Source organism: Argopecten irradians, chromosome 2, assembly GCF_041381155.1.
Source record: "Argopecten irradians isolate NY chromosome 2, Ai_NY, whole genome shotgun sequence".
Taxonomy (NCBI): domain Eukaryota; kingdom Metazoa; phylum Mollusca; class Bivalvia; order Pectinida; family Pectinidae; genus Argopecten; species Argopecten irradians.
The window spans coordinates 57,058,505-57,076,444 of NC_091135.1; the positions used below are offsets into that span (position 1 = coordinate 57,058,505).

Consider the following 17,940-nt stretch of genomic DNA (forward strand, 5'->3'; position numbering starts at 1 on the left):
TATAGCAATAGATATAAACATTGGAGTAAACATCGTAGACCCAGTCTATTTTCCCCTTTCCCCAAGCCCAATCCTGCCTGCCTAGCCCCCTCCCCCTTCCCCAAGTCCTATCCTGCCTGCCTAGCCCCCTTCCCAAACCCATATCCTGCTTGCCTAGCCCCCTCCCCCCTTTCCCAAGCTCTATCCTGCCTGCCTAGCCCCCTCCCCCTTCCCAAACCCTTATCCTGTCTGCCTACCCCCCCCCCCTTCCCCAACCCCAATCATGTCTGCCTTATAACCCCCTTCCCAACCCCTATCCTGTCTGCCTAACCCTCATCCTGCATGCTTAACTCCCTTCCATTTCCAAACCCCTTACAAAGCCCCTATCCTGCCTCTATATATTGTATTAGGATTCTATTAAAACCTATCCTCTAAACCTAATGATTATACAGGTGAATCAACACTTTTTTTTACGAGAATGTATTTTTTAAATAAATTGATGTTTAAAGAAAGAGTTAAATTAGTCTTAATTCCAAGTAACATGAGTTTCAATCACAGTAAATAGTGATTTTAATTCCAAGTCACTGATGCACCTGTGTTTTTTCCAGCAGGTAGACCTGTACAGACATTTAATAATGACTATGGCAGAGAGATCTCTAAATCTTTTTTTCATGCATCATGTAGTTAGTAGAAGCTTTGCACCACCTCTGTTGATTGGGGCAGTGTTATCAAAGGCTTTATTAAATGATGGGTCCCAGCACGGAGATACCACAGAATAGCTAGCGGATGGTTGTATATCTGTGCATTAGTTGTTATCAGGAGGACGATCTTTGGCAAAGATTCGGAAATGATCTCAGCCACAATCCCACTGTATTATTGGTGTCCTTCAATAAACACGGACGGGTGGCCACATAGGGATTTAATTAAAGTTCAAGTTGATCTTGTGATGGATGAGACCGTATACGTCAGGCCTTGTCTCAGCAATATCTTATCAGGATCACTGCATTCTAACAATATAAAGAATTCCGTCCAAAACACACACAAAAGCCTTTAAACACACCATTGTTCACATGACATCACGAGGCTTGTCAAATCACCTCATATACAACAGCATCACAGAAAAACAAATATATACACTTTACATATTAATTAAATATTTAACTAATTATTTCCAGACTGACTTTTGATATACAAATATATACTCTATATACAGGACATATTAATTAAAGTCCATATTTAACTAATTATTACCAGTCTGACTTTTGATCAAGACCTTGGTTGTATCATTAGACAAATATTTACCGAGTCCTGTTCTGTGTCCCCATTGATCTGTATATGTTCTGGTACTGACACCATTTTGTATGAAATGTTGGAAATGGTTTCGACATTGTGGTCAGCCTCTATATTGTCATCCAAAGCTGAAATATATAAAAGACAAATAACATTAGAATTGTACAACAAGAGAATTATAAACTCTGTAAATTACATACTTTACACTCATTCCAATCCTATAATATTTTTTTTTCATTTATTTTTACCACAAAATTTACTTAATTTAGAAAATCCATCAATTTACAGGTTTCAAATCACTATGTGCTTTAAAATACATTTTTACATAAATTGGATTTAAGATGCATAAGGCATCAATTGCACTCAGGTAGAAAATAACAATAAAAATGTGTTCAGCTGTACAATTAATACCCAATGTTGAGATAGAAATATTGACTCTGATAGCAATGATCTTTAAAGTGTATTATTTACCTTGGACAAAAATGGATATTTCAATTAATCTAACACTAGATCACTGCTTAATAACATTTTGATAATAAAGACGTTTTGCTGATGTGTACATGGAGCTTGAAAGAAGAAATTGTAATACTGCCTACAATCAATTGAGGTTAGATCTGGGATCGCCTTTGATCCATTCTACCACATGGAGTCCCCTTAAAATCATCTGTTTAGGACGTGAAAGTTAATGGATCGTGTTCTGACAGAAGCCTGGAACTCTCCATCCAGTAATTATAACATAAGGACAAAACAAACATTTATCACTGAAGTAACCTACACACTAAACCACGTCCCGCTGTCACAAATACCTCAACACCATTTTCAATTCATTGTGAAAAGTGTGTTTAGGCATAAAAGCATGCTTTAATATTTGATGAGGAGAAAATATTTTCCAAAGTTGAAGAGTTTATTGAAAGATTGTGTGGTTGTATACATAGCGTACGCCGCTGAGGTATTGGAGAATTGCACCAAGGCAAACAGTCCATAGCGACAGGGGCACACAGGGACAATGGTATGTGGTCCATGATGACAGGGGCACACAGGGACAATGGTATGTGGTCCATGATGACAGGGGCACACAGGGACAATGGTATGTGGTCCATGATGACAGGGGCACACAGGGACAATGGTATGTGGTCCATAGCGACAGGGGCACACAGGGACAATGGTATGTGGTCCATGATGACAGGGGCACACAGGGACAATGGTATGTGGTCCATAGCGACAGGGGCACACAGGGACAATGGTATGTGGTCCATGATGACAGGGGCACACAGGGACAATGGTATGTGGTCCATGATGACAGGGGCACACAGGGACAATGGTATGTGGTCCATGATGACAGGGGCACACAGGGACAATGGTATGTGGTCCATAGCGACAGGGGCACACAGGGACAATGGTATGTGGTCCATGATGACAGGGGCACACAGGGACAATGGTATGTGGTCCATAGCGACAGGGGCACACAGGGACAATGGTATGTGGTCCATGATGACAGGGGCACACAGGGACAATGGTATGTGGTCCATGATGACAGGGGCACACAGGGACAATGGTATGTGGTCCATGATGACAAGGGCACACAGGGACAATGGTATGTGGTCCATCATTGTACACACCATTGCCACAGTAACCTAGCGTACCACGTGTCGACAGGAAGGCTTTGGTCACCATGATCGACAAATATTATCAACAAGATGATGAAGTAGTTGGTTTACATTTTTCTATCTGTAAATGCTAAATATTTGTGATGGTAGCACTTCTGGAGTCGAGATATGTCTATACATGTCAAAAAACTTGGGACTCGGATGTCAGTCAACAGTTTCTGACCACTATGTCCATAATCTCTAACCCACAATGTTTAAGTCTCGACTCCATCAAAAGACAATAGTGTAAGGCCTTTCGTTATAACAAGTCACAATTATAATGCGTAGGTTGGGTGGCATATGACATAACTAAACATTAGTCATCAAAAGATGTGATAGAGAAGGAAACATACTGACTTAACTCAAAAAGAACTTTTTAAATGTCCATACTTTAAAATTTGAAAGACCTCTGAAGATTTCTCAGATATGAGGCAAAAATTATTCAAGATAAAATGATGACATTTCTTAATTAACAATTAACATACACAAGTTTATCCGATCAATGCCAATTGTTGGATTTATTTTTGACATGGCCAGGTAAGTAAAGTAATTTATAGAAACTGACGACAGGTGTAATTTATCCTGTGGAGGATGATTGGCAGATACACCTGTTGTTCCATCGCTACAATCTACCTGTATGATCTGTCCTATCAACAAAAGCAGCCATCTAGTTTTATTACTTTATGATAGAGATGAAGTCGTTTGGTGGGACTTTCCTGGGACTCTGGCTTTGTTCTCTAACCTGCTGTCAGCATTTTCAGATAGTGGCCAATAAAAGTGGCTGAAATAACTACATGCCCTATACCTAGTCAAATGATGATGAGACAGTGTCATTTGCTAAGGGCATGTCAAATAGGTGTATATACCTATAGGTGTAAACTCGTTAACTCAGGTAAGTATTGACATTGTCAGGTTCAAAGTGATAAAAACCCTTATTTCCTGAAGTTCTCAAGTCAATAGATAAAAAGCATAATTTAAATTACGATGTAGTATAGTTTTGTTGGATTCAATGAATAAAATATATCATTTATGTAGAACCTCAAATTAAAAAAAAACATTTAAGCAAATCCTATTAAAAAAGTTAGGATATTTTGTTTTAATTTTTTCAAATATGGTGATTTTTTAAAAATAAAAGCATTAAAGCGACATAATAATTTCGCCATTAATCATAAGTCAACAATATTGGCATTCCAGGATGACATACAGCTCAGAACTGTTGATGCGAATCATCTTTCTTTGAAAAAAAAAAAAATAGTAAAAAAAAATGTTAAGCAATAAATTCTTTAATCATGACTACCATACTATAATGAGAATTTCTGCGAGTGCAGGACACAAAAAAACTGGGTATCAATGGCCGTGACTTATTTACCAATGAAAAGAGGCGGAAAAATTGAGTGATGCTCGTTTGAGATGGTGAAGTCGATTTAGAGCCACGTTGCATGACAAGAGTGAATAGCGACGTAGAAAGAACAATGTGACAATGGGGCGGATCGTCAGTGATAACCTGGGGACGCTATCAGGACGAGGATCTGTACCGTGTGACTTGACCGCCAGTGTCACCGCCGGATGATGAGAAAGATGCCAGATGATTGGAAGAGATAGTCTCGTAATCTCCTGTATAGATGGTACACACAGTCTTACTGTGTTGGAATTAAGCGATACAGGTGTTTACCTTGGGATAACTATACAGAGCAGGTGTCGATTACATCTCTGTTAACAAGTCTCTAACAGACACCTCTCTCTATTGTCTTCACTTTAATTAGTCACATTACTGTTGACCATTTAAAAGTTCATTAATGCTACATTTTCTATAATTTCTCATCTTCATACAATTTTCAATAAAAGCTGAAAAGTTTTCTAATTTCTACCATTTCTATCCCTCCTATATATACACACAAAAATCCATGGATTTAAATGGTGAATAAAAAAAGAACTTTCCTGCCATTTATTTTTTATTGAAGATTGTCACCCCCAGACAGTTTTCACCTGAGCTTGCCACTAAACCACAGGTGTACCTAATTGTTCCCAGCCCACCTTTCTTCATCAGTAACAGGCTACACAGGTATTCTCCTAATTTACCTTTAACGACCACATAGCATCTCTTACCTGTATACAGGTATGGGATGGTACGAGAGATACAAGTCGTGGAATGTCTATATATAGCAGTGTGATGGAGCATCCGCATCATACTGACACCTGTTTGTGAGAGATTAAGGATGGTACAGTCATGATCTGAAACCACAAGCAGCCATAGGCTTTCAGCAACTATAGCCTTTCAGAGTCTACCAGTCAAAAATCAGCATCTATACATCTTGTATACAATTTTTCCATAAAGACTTCTCAACATTATTGAAACACATCCCACTAAAGTTTTCTATAGTTTCTTTTGTCATCTTTTATAATATCTACAAGTGGTACGAACGGTACTGTGAAAGAGAGGCGTCCATTGTTTGTTCTGTCGATAAATTATAGTTCTGTTCCACTGTCAGATACCGTTCTTTGACATCAATTATAAATTAAGTTATCCCTTATAAAACTTCTTTTTTAAAATACTCTCCTTTATCACTTCCATCTTTAATTGTAAGCATGGTTGACAATGAGCTATATCTAATGTTCTCCACCATTTCCCCACTCAAGGCCAACCTTTTACAACTGTCAAAATAGAGTATGCTTATCTAAACTGTGATCGGCATCCTATGTCATTGCATTGAAAACCACTTGAAAATACTTCAATTTTTACCCCCTACAAAGGACAGGCAGTAGTCGCGCCAGTATCACGGCAAAGCCTAGGTAGGGAAAGCCATCCATGTGTCAACGGCCATTCTCTCAATTCATGTAAAGAAATATGGCCAAATAAAGAAACTGAATCAGCTATGGACATACTCCTCTTATCCTTCTTCCTTTCATGCAGATATCCGACAACATTTGAAAAAAATATTTTGGTGTTATATTTCATACGAAACAATATTTGGTGATTCATTTCACTTTAGCTACATTGTCGACGTGTTGAAATACATCACATAACAATTGTTCATTATTACTGGGTATAGCCGGATATATAGTTACAGGCCGGGGAATTCACCCAGTAAAAAAACGCACCAATCTCCTCCGCATCTTGAAAGCTGATCAGTGACCCAGCTACATCCGATGAGGATGCTTTACAGCTGGGTAAACAACAACAAAGTTGGAGACTTAGTCGGCCCACAATGTCGCTGGAGCACAAAGCAAGCTCTCTAGTACAACCCAACAAATGATAAATTCAAAGTGGCAAGATCAGGAGGTAAAAATCCCATTTACAACTCACTGACAAAACCACATGGAGTTAAAGGTATTCATAGATATTTTCTAGGATATTTAATGGTGAACTTACAAATAAGATATATATTTTTTTAAATGATCAGTTAAGAAAAAGATTTAACAAATGCACATCATCATTTTTAAACCATGAACTGATCATGAAAAAAGCAGGTTTGAGGCCATATGGGTGAAGTCTCACAATTCTCTGTTCAACAAATGAATTTCAGAAGTACAAATCCATTTTACTCGACTTAAATTAAAATAGCTCTTTCCATGAATTATCTCAAATATCTTATTAACAAAGTCCAGCAGATAAAGCTGGATATATTCAAAGGAAATATGTGATTTTTTTTTATCCTTACTGAATAAAAGGATCAACATTCTCAGTACACATGTATATATTACAACATCTTTTACAGATGTATTTAAAAAAAAACACTGACAAATTTATTGCTGGAGAAAGTGTCTCATCAGAGGAAGACAGCCATTTCTCCATCGCAGGCTCCAACTTCCTGATAGGTCCATCATTTTCCAGAGCAGACTATAGTTGACCTTTGACCTTGTATGATGTTTCGGAGTTGCTGATGACAGGCTTTTTAGCTGAGACATGGACCCGATGATTCATCATTCGCACTGCAGCCTATGATGGATGAGCAGACATCGTATTCATGGCTGTATATGCAAATGAAGTCGACAGAGTGGACATATACATCATAAAAGGGATACAAAAAACAAAGATGAATCTTCTCAGTACACCTGAGACGTTTTCACCTGTACTGTTACCTGCATTATCCTCACTTCAGATGCATAATCATCCTATATCTACCATTGAGTTTCATTTGCATCAGGAACTTGGTAAAACTGATTTATGGCAGGAAACACAATCTACTCATCATGTGCATCATTAGCAATGGTCGGTGAAAATTAATTTATGCAAATTACAGGTGTTACATAATTATAATCCATAACACAAATCATTCCACGGGACAAAAATAACTACAGTTCACGAGAGAAAAATTACCCTAAAATACATCTGATTATATATATTCAAATAGGTAATCCTCAATAGGGATTTTATAATTAATATAATAGGATGATTATTTGCAATTTGATAATTTTGTATCCTTCCCAGTGCAATTTAAGTTTAAACATCTTGATGCATGGATATAATGTTCTAAGAAAAGAGAATATAGAATGCATTCTTGAAAAAAATAATACCCAATGAAAAGATATTGTAAAGAAGAAACTGTTTTCTCTAAAAACAGCAACTTGTGAATCAAGGGAGACAACTCGATACTTCTGGAAAGTGACAGAAATTTTGATGGATAGTCCAAGAGGAAAGGTAATTATTACAAACTGACCATAGTTCATCAGGTATCAGACAGATGGCCGGACTGATTGATGTGACAAGAACTGACCACTGTCCAGTGACGCTGGTGGGTCAGACAGACATCAGCTGGACATGTATATTACCAGACTGACCTTTTGAACAGCAGAATTATTATTGCAGGAAGCTTAGGTGTCTTTGTAACCATTTTTATGGGGAGTATGAAGTATTGATGTGTAGTCATAAAAACAATACATCGATTACTCATCTCCAATACATCAATTACAGTAACCCAGAGCAAAAACTTTTATAAATAAGCAAAATATTTTAATTATTGCAATCATTCAAAGAACAAAAAAGGAGAATCAAAAACAACATGTCTTTATTTTCATTTTAGTTCCCTTTTAATTCTTATGTAAGATGATGTAAATTGAATGAGAGATATACTTGGAGGTATTTAATGGTATTTAATGGATTAAAAGCTGCTCTTAGTCCTCTGCTACTTAATATACACATGCATTATTGTGATAACAAATGTCTCCAAATTAGTCTGTTAAATAAACCCTTCCAGATATCTATTATAAAATTTCATCAATTTTGGCAGATTTTCAAACGGTCCTGAATCCTCTAACATTATATAGGTACGCCAATGAGTTACAGGTATGCTGAGAACACACCTGTACCAGGTAATAATACAGGTGAAATAAGCACCATAAGCCCGCTCCACATCAACTACAGGTACCAAACCGGGCAAAGTTTGATCACCGATATTGATTTATTGATGTCAGTTTAATGCTTAGCAACAGTATCTGTTGGGATCAGGGGAGGGGGGAAGGGATCCTACCATCGACTTCAGTACGTAGATAGCCTTGTATATCTCTTATCACCCTACCCAATCACTCCCAATCATCGACAACAATAAGAACCCCGTTCTATCGTTTTTATATGGAATGTGGTATTGAGCTTCATCTCTGGGACGTGGGTATATATCCACACCGGTGTAGTGCCGTGTAGCTAGCAGCTATCATGCAGATAAACCTGTGTGATAACGTCAATAGCTTTGTTCTGTTGTCCAAATCCAAACGTCGCCATTGAACGCTGTCCAGAAAAATGAACCACGTCCACTTGTATTGTTTCTGATAGCTCTAGTGCCTAATTGGCTTCCATTGATTAGCTGTGTTAAATGCAAATCGAGATGCTATTATCTGCGGTGATAATAATCTATTATGTGGCATTTTTCTGTTTAAATACATTATCAATAGACAGGTCCCTGTTGGGAATTTGTTCGTGTCCTTAACACACCATTTCAATCACATTATCCGCAGATTTACCTGTGAATTTTCTACCGGTAATACCCAAGATAATTAACACTGGCCTGCTACCATTAAGGATATTTATGGTCCCTGATGGCAATAATTATAATCAATACATGGAGCACACCACTACAGCAGCTTTTGTTTATGTATGCTGACAAAGCACAAATTCAATTAAGAAAATTTTTAAGCAATTAGCTGGATACCTTGAGAAGAATTAAACATTTTTTTTTTCAAACCAACATATAATATCAAATGTTAATGTACTAGCAAGTAATAGACATTAAAACATCTTTTTACATCACCAACAAAGAACTGAAGGCATTAAGACCAAGAGGCTGTCAATATTTCCCAATATTTCACATTACAAACAATGGCAATGAAAGCTTTATTCTCTTCAGCTTCTTTATCACAACTGATTACAAAAGTAAAATATAAGTCATTGTATTCAATTTTTCTTGACTGTGTATAACCAATATTCCTCAAGGCTGAAGTGTTTTCAGACCCTGATAAAGGGACATATACCTGGGTATACAGCAGTCATTAGAATAAACACATGACAATGTGTCATCCCTTAGTTTCAATCCTTCAAAAACATTGTCATCAAAAGATGTGGCTTCTTATATACAAAGTACTCTGGTCTGTTTTCAAATGCATATTTCTGACTTTGACACAAGCACAATCTAAAGAAGCCTAATTATTTAACCTTGAATATGTACATCCTTAAATTTGTATAGCAGTGAATGAGAGTGCTTGAACAGGTAGATACAGGTGTGCAGGACGCTTTGTACTCATGACTGGAATATTGATTCAATAATTTGCATATTTACCAGATCTGAAATACTAAATAATCTTATTCTTCTTCAAACCAATAAAAGACAGTTTAAAGTCTGTAGCCATCAATAAGTAAATAATGCCATGAGGGTCACTTTATTGGTAACAACAACCTTGAAGGCAATTCTGCTTTGAAACTTTGAGAACTTCCTCCGATGGAGTTTAAGACTAAAGGCCTCCAACTACCGATACGTTTGTTTTTGGACACAATACATTGACCCTGGACGATGAACCGATAGTCATCTGTACCAATCTCACGTCGTCAAAGGAAGCAGCTCTCTGAACACAACCAACAAGATATACAAACACTACATCTTCAATCGATTCAGTTCTCAAAACATTCAGTTTGTTTGGAACAATGGACGTTTGTTTCCGTGCCAACTCCGAGAAGAGCCAAGTGTGATGTGGCACGCATCCCTGGTCTGACTCCCAAAAAGACGGTGTGTCTTTGTTAGGGTACGGGGTGGGAGGCGGGGATAAAACGACACACCTCATCTAGCAGGTCGGAGGTCAGGGGGTCGTGGGTGGCTAAGTGGCAAACAAACTCAGTAACTGCCCTCGTGAACAAAGGCAAATCTCAATACAACGAGATAACAATTCCTCCAGTTTCTTCCTCCTGATCTTATCAGAGAGCTACATAGATTTTACTGCCATTGTTGTAACCCACTCGAAACATGTTTATTGCTCACCTTTAAAACTTTTTTGTCTTTAATTTTATTGATCAATTTGAAAAAGCTGACATTTGAGGAAATTTTTAAATTGGACAACTTAAGATATATGTATCTCTGACTAATTAAAAAAAGTTTTTTCCCACTCAAGTTTTCCAAGTCTCCCCCCCCCTCTCCCAGTTTTTATCAGTTAGCAAGACATTTATTTTAGTTAGCAAGACATTATATTTCGTGAGACCAAACCGATTTATGGAGGAAAGTTACAGTCAGACTTTTTTTAAAACATTAACTTACGTAATATTTAAGTCCATTTATAGAAACAACTACCGGTTTTCATTAAAAGTAATAAATTTAAACTGTGTTTGAATTTTATGTTCTAATATGATTTCACTGCACATTGTTTGATATAATTCTGATCTTATTAAGCTTGAGGCTTGAAGATAAACATTGCATCACATTTGATGCAGTTGTATGGTAAGCTCTTGACCAATCGATCTGGCCCCTGGGGATGGTCAATAACACAAAGTGACCAGACACTAAGTGGATACCCAACCTAATGGTTGGGACATGAAAAGCCATTTAGCTTATCACCATCATGGTAAAATGGCCCCTAGCAACAAACATCAAAAGCTACATCTTTGAATTACACATACATGTACCAGGACTATTCATCCTGGCCAGGTAGAAACTGGACATCATTTTATTGGTCATCAAGAAATTAAATTACCATTTCACACAATTAACACCAAATGACTCAGAATTCATTACCAACTATTGACCTCAGGCAAATAAATTTTCTCCATGGCATGAGGATCCATAAAGACATTGTAACTTTTATTATTTAATGTAAAAATACAAATTTGCTTATTCTCGATTTCATAGATAAAAAAAAAAATCTTTTTGATACAATTGTATGTAGCAGTTTGGTGTAGCATCTTTAAGTTGAATTAATTCTGTTTATACTGTTGATAGAAAGATTTTTTTTTTTACTTTTTTTTTTTACAAACCGACTTATTTGTTTGATGATCATGCATTCATAACTGAAGCAACTTCCTTATTCACCCAAATTTTATTTTCAACATACAAAATAAATATTTAATCTAAATGCTTTCAATCCAGGTGTTTATTTGCATTTGCCTCGTCAATCAATAGATGAACTCAGTTAATAATGTATACCTGAGCCATCCATCAGTAAACATCAGGAATGTCAGTTTGGAACTCTTTTTGAAAGGAGATGTAAATGCCACATTAATGTAGTGTATAGCCTTAAAACAAATAGAGTAATCTCAATAAGTGGCTGATGGAATTAGTCATCTGACCATAAGGAGACTTTACTACCTATTACAAACACTTTGGTGAACCAGATATAAAGCGCAATTCTACAAACTCGAGCCAAAAAACTGTCAAAAAATAATATCAGTTCTAATATATTGATACCCGATTCTTATCCGAAATATCCTATATGTCATTTAGAACTATATATTATGATGGATTTCACTTCTCCATGTTCATGTTTTTTGTAACAATATATGAATAAAAGATTCTTGAGTGAAAGTTAGATCTTGTTTATAAGGCTGTGGTCAGTTTTATCGATGTGTGTCCATCATTACAACAGATTCTGCTGAGAGAAGGGTCAGATACAATCCAGCTAAACTCTCCAACAAACATCTTTAAACCCTTATAAGTATGTCCAAAGGCTAAAAAGAGTTAAGTCTGATGTTTATTTGTCTGGCTTTTCAATATTTTCCTAGTCTATCCCTTATAAAAACATCTCTGGAGCTTCCAGCCCCATTAGTCATTCAGCATTGGCTTTGGAATCAAATTCATCCGGCATGAGTAGGAGGTAACGAAAAGTTAGGGATTACAGAACATGATCTTCCATCAAAATACTACTGGAAAGATAAGGTAGCAAACATGGTCGTCAATGGTAACAAGCTGGCAACAACTTAGGACCACCTGGATTACAAAACTATAGCGGTTTGATCATCACGGCCTGAGAACCAGGCAGCTGTAGAGCTATTATCTAAATCTACCTGTGGCATAACACCTCCATCTACCTGGGAATTACCTGTAGCTGGACAACAATGTAAGATGCTGACCAGGACAATAGCCTAAGCCTCAGGTCCTGCCCACTGACCCGTCTACACCTGAATGTGTTGTTTCAGAAACATTCCCATCCCGATTAGCAGCTCCTATTGTCCACAATACCTATTTACACAACCCAAGTCTTTTATCTTTTGTTGCAAAAGTACCTGACAATAGTACTACTTAGCCTGCCATCATATTATACATGGTCTGAGTCAGCCTGATTCAATATTTGGACAGGATAACTGGATCTATTGTGTTCACTTCAAAGGACAAGATCTTACAGCCAGCCAAGTTCCCATCCAGGTTCCATCAGGGCCAATTTAGCACCTATCTGCCATATTTGGAGATATAGAGGGTGACAGAATTCAATTACAATACAACAATGAAGGCCAGTGGATGAATGAAGATTTTGCATGCTTCCCTAGTCAGATGGACTTACATATAGCAATGTCTTTAGGATCCTGTCTCATTTACATCGATACCCAATTAACCTGACTAATTGATCAACTTACTGAATGATATAATTAATAATTTTATCAGATTGAGTTATCGACCTTTTAAAGAACCTGAGGGAATTTGAAACAAGGACCAATGATAGGTTTACCAAAGACGTGTAACCGAGAGAATGGTATTGAAATACATCGTCACGTTATACAGAGGACAAAGCCGCGCTAGACAATAGCTCCCTCTGCTGGAGAACAAAACAATTATCTAACGGTGATGTGCATAGTCCTGTTGGCTCCTCTCCCAGATTCTTGATAAAAATTTACCCCGATGCCATGAAAAGACTGTGTACAATCAAATTTTAAATTCGCATACTGTGCCTATTTTTTTGAGAAGCATTCAATAACACATCAATACAATGATAGGTGTCTGTGGCTTGGGGAATTAAACATCCGATATTAACGATCTGATATACCTTATTGAAATCCGACACCGAATCAAGTTCCTGAGCAAGCTTGTAAATACATGATACAGATTTTCGGTCCTCCTTCAGAAACGGGCTCAGTTAAATTTAAATTGTCTTGGGCAGTCAATAATTGAGGATAATCTTTTTATTTTATTTTGAACAACAAATAAAATCTTCTCCGTCTTTAACATTTTTTTAAACACTTTAAATCTATATTCCATCTATTATGGTCCTGTCATGGGTGGCTTTATAAATAACTTCATTTTTACTCAATAAAACTCCTAAATGGCTGCCTCTCTTCACAAAGGTTTTTCAGTGCAAACCTATCAGCATCATTGTGGAAAAGGTAGAGAAATCAGCCACACCATCATAAAAAATAATGACAGAAAACAGTAGAAGGTCATGCCAGACATGTATAGAAAATATCGGGTTACCATACATCTCCCAACAAAGGCGACTCTGTGGGTTTGAAAAGCTGAATGGCATGGTTGGTTAATATGTGGGTAAGCCTGGCGACTCGTCTCAGCCACACTTGTATACCGTTGTCCTGCCCACCCAGATACCCAGTTCTATAACGCCCATGTCAACCCCTTTATCACATCTTACCATCTCAAGGATGCTTACAGCCCAAACAAACCTGTATCAAACCAGAATCTTACTTCGGCACTTAAGATTTTCCTGGTCCTTTTGTTTCTGACCTTCAACATTCTGCCATATTTATTGATATTTAAAAAAAATCTGCTTGTCGTTATTTTTACATTGTGTTCCTGGTACAGCCATTCAATTTGAAACTTCCTCCTCAATCTAACGGAAATTTTGTATTGATCATAATGCGTGTTTATTTAAGAAGAAAAATTATGATAAATTTCTTAGAATTAGTCAAAAAGGGTTTTAATTCTTTTATCCTGTATGCTATTTAAAATTCAGACATCTAATTTTTCAGTAACATAAAACTTCCCAAAACCGAACATTTGTATTTCTCATTAACAGTATTATCTTTACATACAGGTAGGTACCTAGTTGTTGGTAGAATACTATGTTGTTTTTTGGTGTGAATAATTCACCAATGATAATTTAGTACAAACATATTCTACAAGTAAGAAGGTGGAAAATCTAATAATCAAATTCTCTATAAGGACACTTTCTGTAAACAAAGTAACATCATTTTTAGACTGCTCTTATCAAGATAGAGATTCAGTTTGAAAAATGTGTTTAATCCTCGCTGTGTGAATTTGATCATTTTGATGTGTACAAAGCTGCCCTTAAATCCCTCGGAACAGAAAATCAAAATGTAGCCGATAACAAATTGTTCGCGGGAGTGATAGTGGAGCTAGTTCGACAATACAACATCCCGAAAAGATTTCCAAATATCATTCTCTCCAGGATGTTTAGGATTGAGATTCGCCCGCGTCCACAGGTGTCCTGATGGTACAGAGGTGGGATGTGGCAAACTGTCTGTCATATTAAGTCAAATCAATTAACATATTTGTAGAGTTTTAAATTAAAAAATGAAATGTCATATTTGTTTTCATAGTTTCTTTATGTTTTTCTCCTATCAAAAAGTGTGTAAATTTGAATAGTTACTTTTGAATCTGCTGGCAGGAGGCCAAGAGGTAATGACATAACGTTTTAAATCAGAAATTTACAGTTAGGTAAAATTTATTGATTTGATTTAGAATTTTAGCAAAAACCTGTATAAAGTTTGCAAGCGGAAAAAAGTCCCACACAAAGTGAATATTGGAGTGGAAAATTCATGAGAAAAGGATTTCTAATGGAGTTTCTGACTCAGTGAAGATTTATGGTACAGCATACAGAGATGTAGAGTGATTTTGAGGTAGAGATATAAATCTCAGTCGACACTGAAGGTGGGGTTACCATGTTCCAACTCAAGCCTTTCAAGCATCCTGGGTGCCCTATAATAAATTGCTATGAGATGACGCGGCACTGTTTGCTGTGGGATCGATACAGCACAAGACTGGGGATTATTATCGGCAAAGTATTGAACATTCAGACAGGGAAGGCTTTCATCTTAAACGAGACCCATCTCACCTGTGTCACACGAATATGTATACTGCCACTTCAATTCTTTTATATGCCAGCGACCACAACATCCTTCACCGGAGCCATTTTATAGGGTGATAAAGCTGACTCGTATAAAACTCAAAAAAACTTACTTCCTCAACTTTCTAAGAAAGAACTTTTTTTCAAAATTCATTTTCATTTACATATTATTACCTCCGGTTTTAAAACTTGAATGAAACCTCTGACATAACAATATGCAGAATATTACTTTCTGACAAATTTCCATCTTTTTTTTCATTCTTTCATTTTAAATTATTACATTAATGTGGTGTAATCAATCTTGTTCATTTTTAATCTTAAATTTCTGGTTATAAAATTCTTTAACAACTACACATAAAAATTAAAAAATTTGTGTATTTTTGATCAGATTCACTAAATTCTGTGTCTCAAACCAACATCTATGGCATTCCATTGTCACGGTAACATAAGTAGCTAGGTGAAAATAAAATACTTCTCGATCAAATTTCCAATTTACCTGCCCTAAAAATATCCTTTCAAAATAATGCATCGTTATGAAAATAAATCAAGCCCATCTTCTTATCCGATATATTTACAACTACTGCAGAGCGTCTAAATTTGTTCAGGTGGGCAAACACTGGTTAGGAGAGCTTTTTACTGGTGATTGGAATCTCATGCAAATGGTTGACAGGTAATTTTACCTGTGTGACAGGTACTATGATGTGTAATTACTATGGAATGTTTAGGGATAACTTTGTTTTTCCATCTTTAGTACCAATTCACCCGTCACGGAGAAGCATGCACCGATGACTCAATGTGTCACCAAACACCGGATTCTGAAACCAGCAAGATGAATGGAGTATATCGGCTATCAGAGATGGGGCAGGCAAATTGGTTTTAATTGACTTTTTGAAAAGAAAAAGAAAACAAAGAAGAAAAAAAATCAAAACGTACATCTTTAAAACAATATCTAGGGAATTATTCTTCTCAATCATGTCTATGCAGCCATATTTCCTTTTTTTATGGAGGCAGACAAACTTACTCCAATTACTTGGTAATTGGTCGGGGGATAATTTACAGCGATTACATCAATGTTGTACCAAAAACTGAAACATTATCCTTTAATTTCTCTACAGCATGCAACATATGGTATCTCCTTCTCTGACAAACGCTAGTCTCAACCATCTCAGAACAAAAGCTTCAATCCCATATATCACAATGGCCAGGACACCTCACACAATCACCTTCACTACCAATTCTATCACGATATCTTTCAAAACACAATTCTAATGAAAAGAAAAATAATTGTTTTACAGTGAAAATACTTTCAAACATATCTCAAAATGAAAAAGAAATAATTATTTTCATTATGGAAAAAGCAACAAGATATTTGATAAAAGTGTTTTAAATGTTCAAACCAGCTCAGGGATATGATTATATACTCTAGTAGAAAGTGTTTCCCCATTGTCTAAATCGTACAGGTAATACCTGGACCTAAGCTTTGTGTAACTTGTTCAGTAATGTACAGCCAACTTTTGTACAACTAATTCAAACGACAATTATAAGCCAGAGGCTACTTACAAAAATAATCCATACAACAATAGACTTGAATAGAAATAGAAGTCTCTTTGGCTCTTGTTTCCAAAATACTTTCTGCAGCCAGATTTAGCTATTGTTTGGTTTTATTAGACATCTTTTGTGTTTGGAGGTACTTTTACTCTGATGACAGACATGACCTGACAGATTCCTTAATACAAAACTGGGGTGTGCTGACCAATCAAGCAGAACCTGTTCAATTTGATCATTTATACAGTGGAAAGATGGGAATACAAAATATACTACATAAAAATTTTGGCATCATTTGGTTCTCACAGAGGAAAGAACTTAACATCATTTTGGAATCTTACAACACAACAAATGCTACAGACTATAAAATCATAGTTTACAAATAAGATTTAAAGAAAGGGAAGAAAAAAATATTTATTTTAAAGAAAATCTTATTTTATCAGAGCAGGAAAGTTGAACCAAATTCCAAGCAGATAATATAAAGATAATTTTAACAGGAAGTTTGCCCCAATCTGCAACTTGCAGTCTTCACAACTTTTCTATTTGGAAATAAACAATTATGCCAAAGTTTTCTGTATGGGAATGTCACTGACAAAGAGCCTCTCCTCTTCAATACCATAACATTTTAGACCACTTAACAAATTCCTTTTGATGGCAAAAATCGATTTGTAGGCTTTATCTGTATTGATAAAGGGATACCGAAACTGAGTATTGGGGCGTCAAATTGGGGCACACACAAGGGGAACTACACACTCATCTCAGGTGGAAATTTCGCCAACTCACAATATACATAGAATTAAGTTGAAATTATGGTGGATTTTTCAGTAATTTTTAGTCTGCTATCGTTTTAATAGGAAGCTTTCACATGTAAATATATATATATGTGTGAATTTCTTTATCTAAAAGAAGATGCAAAGGTGGCTGGTAGCTATGCCAACAAATACTCTTATGTTTTCAAGCTATTCATACATAAAAATACTTT

At 36.3% G+C, this 17,940-nt stretch overlaps 1 protein-coding gene across 2 annotated transcripts in view; it reads right to left on the reverse strand.

Annotated features, from left to right (window-relative positions):
• LOC138316036 (ras-responsive element-binding protein 1-like) overlaps positions 1 to 17,940 on the reverse strand; it is a 54,624-nt gene that overhangs the window by 27,228 nt on the left and 9,456 nt on the right. For both annotated transcript variants that reach the window (XM_069257510.1, XM_069257509.1), the window contains exon 2: positions 1,282 to 1,397. In XM_069257510.1, the coding sequence (XP_069113611.1) occupies positions 1,282 to 1,397 (116 nt within the window). The remainder of the gene's footprint in view (positions 1 to 1,281; positions 1,398 to 17,940) is intronic.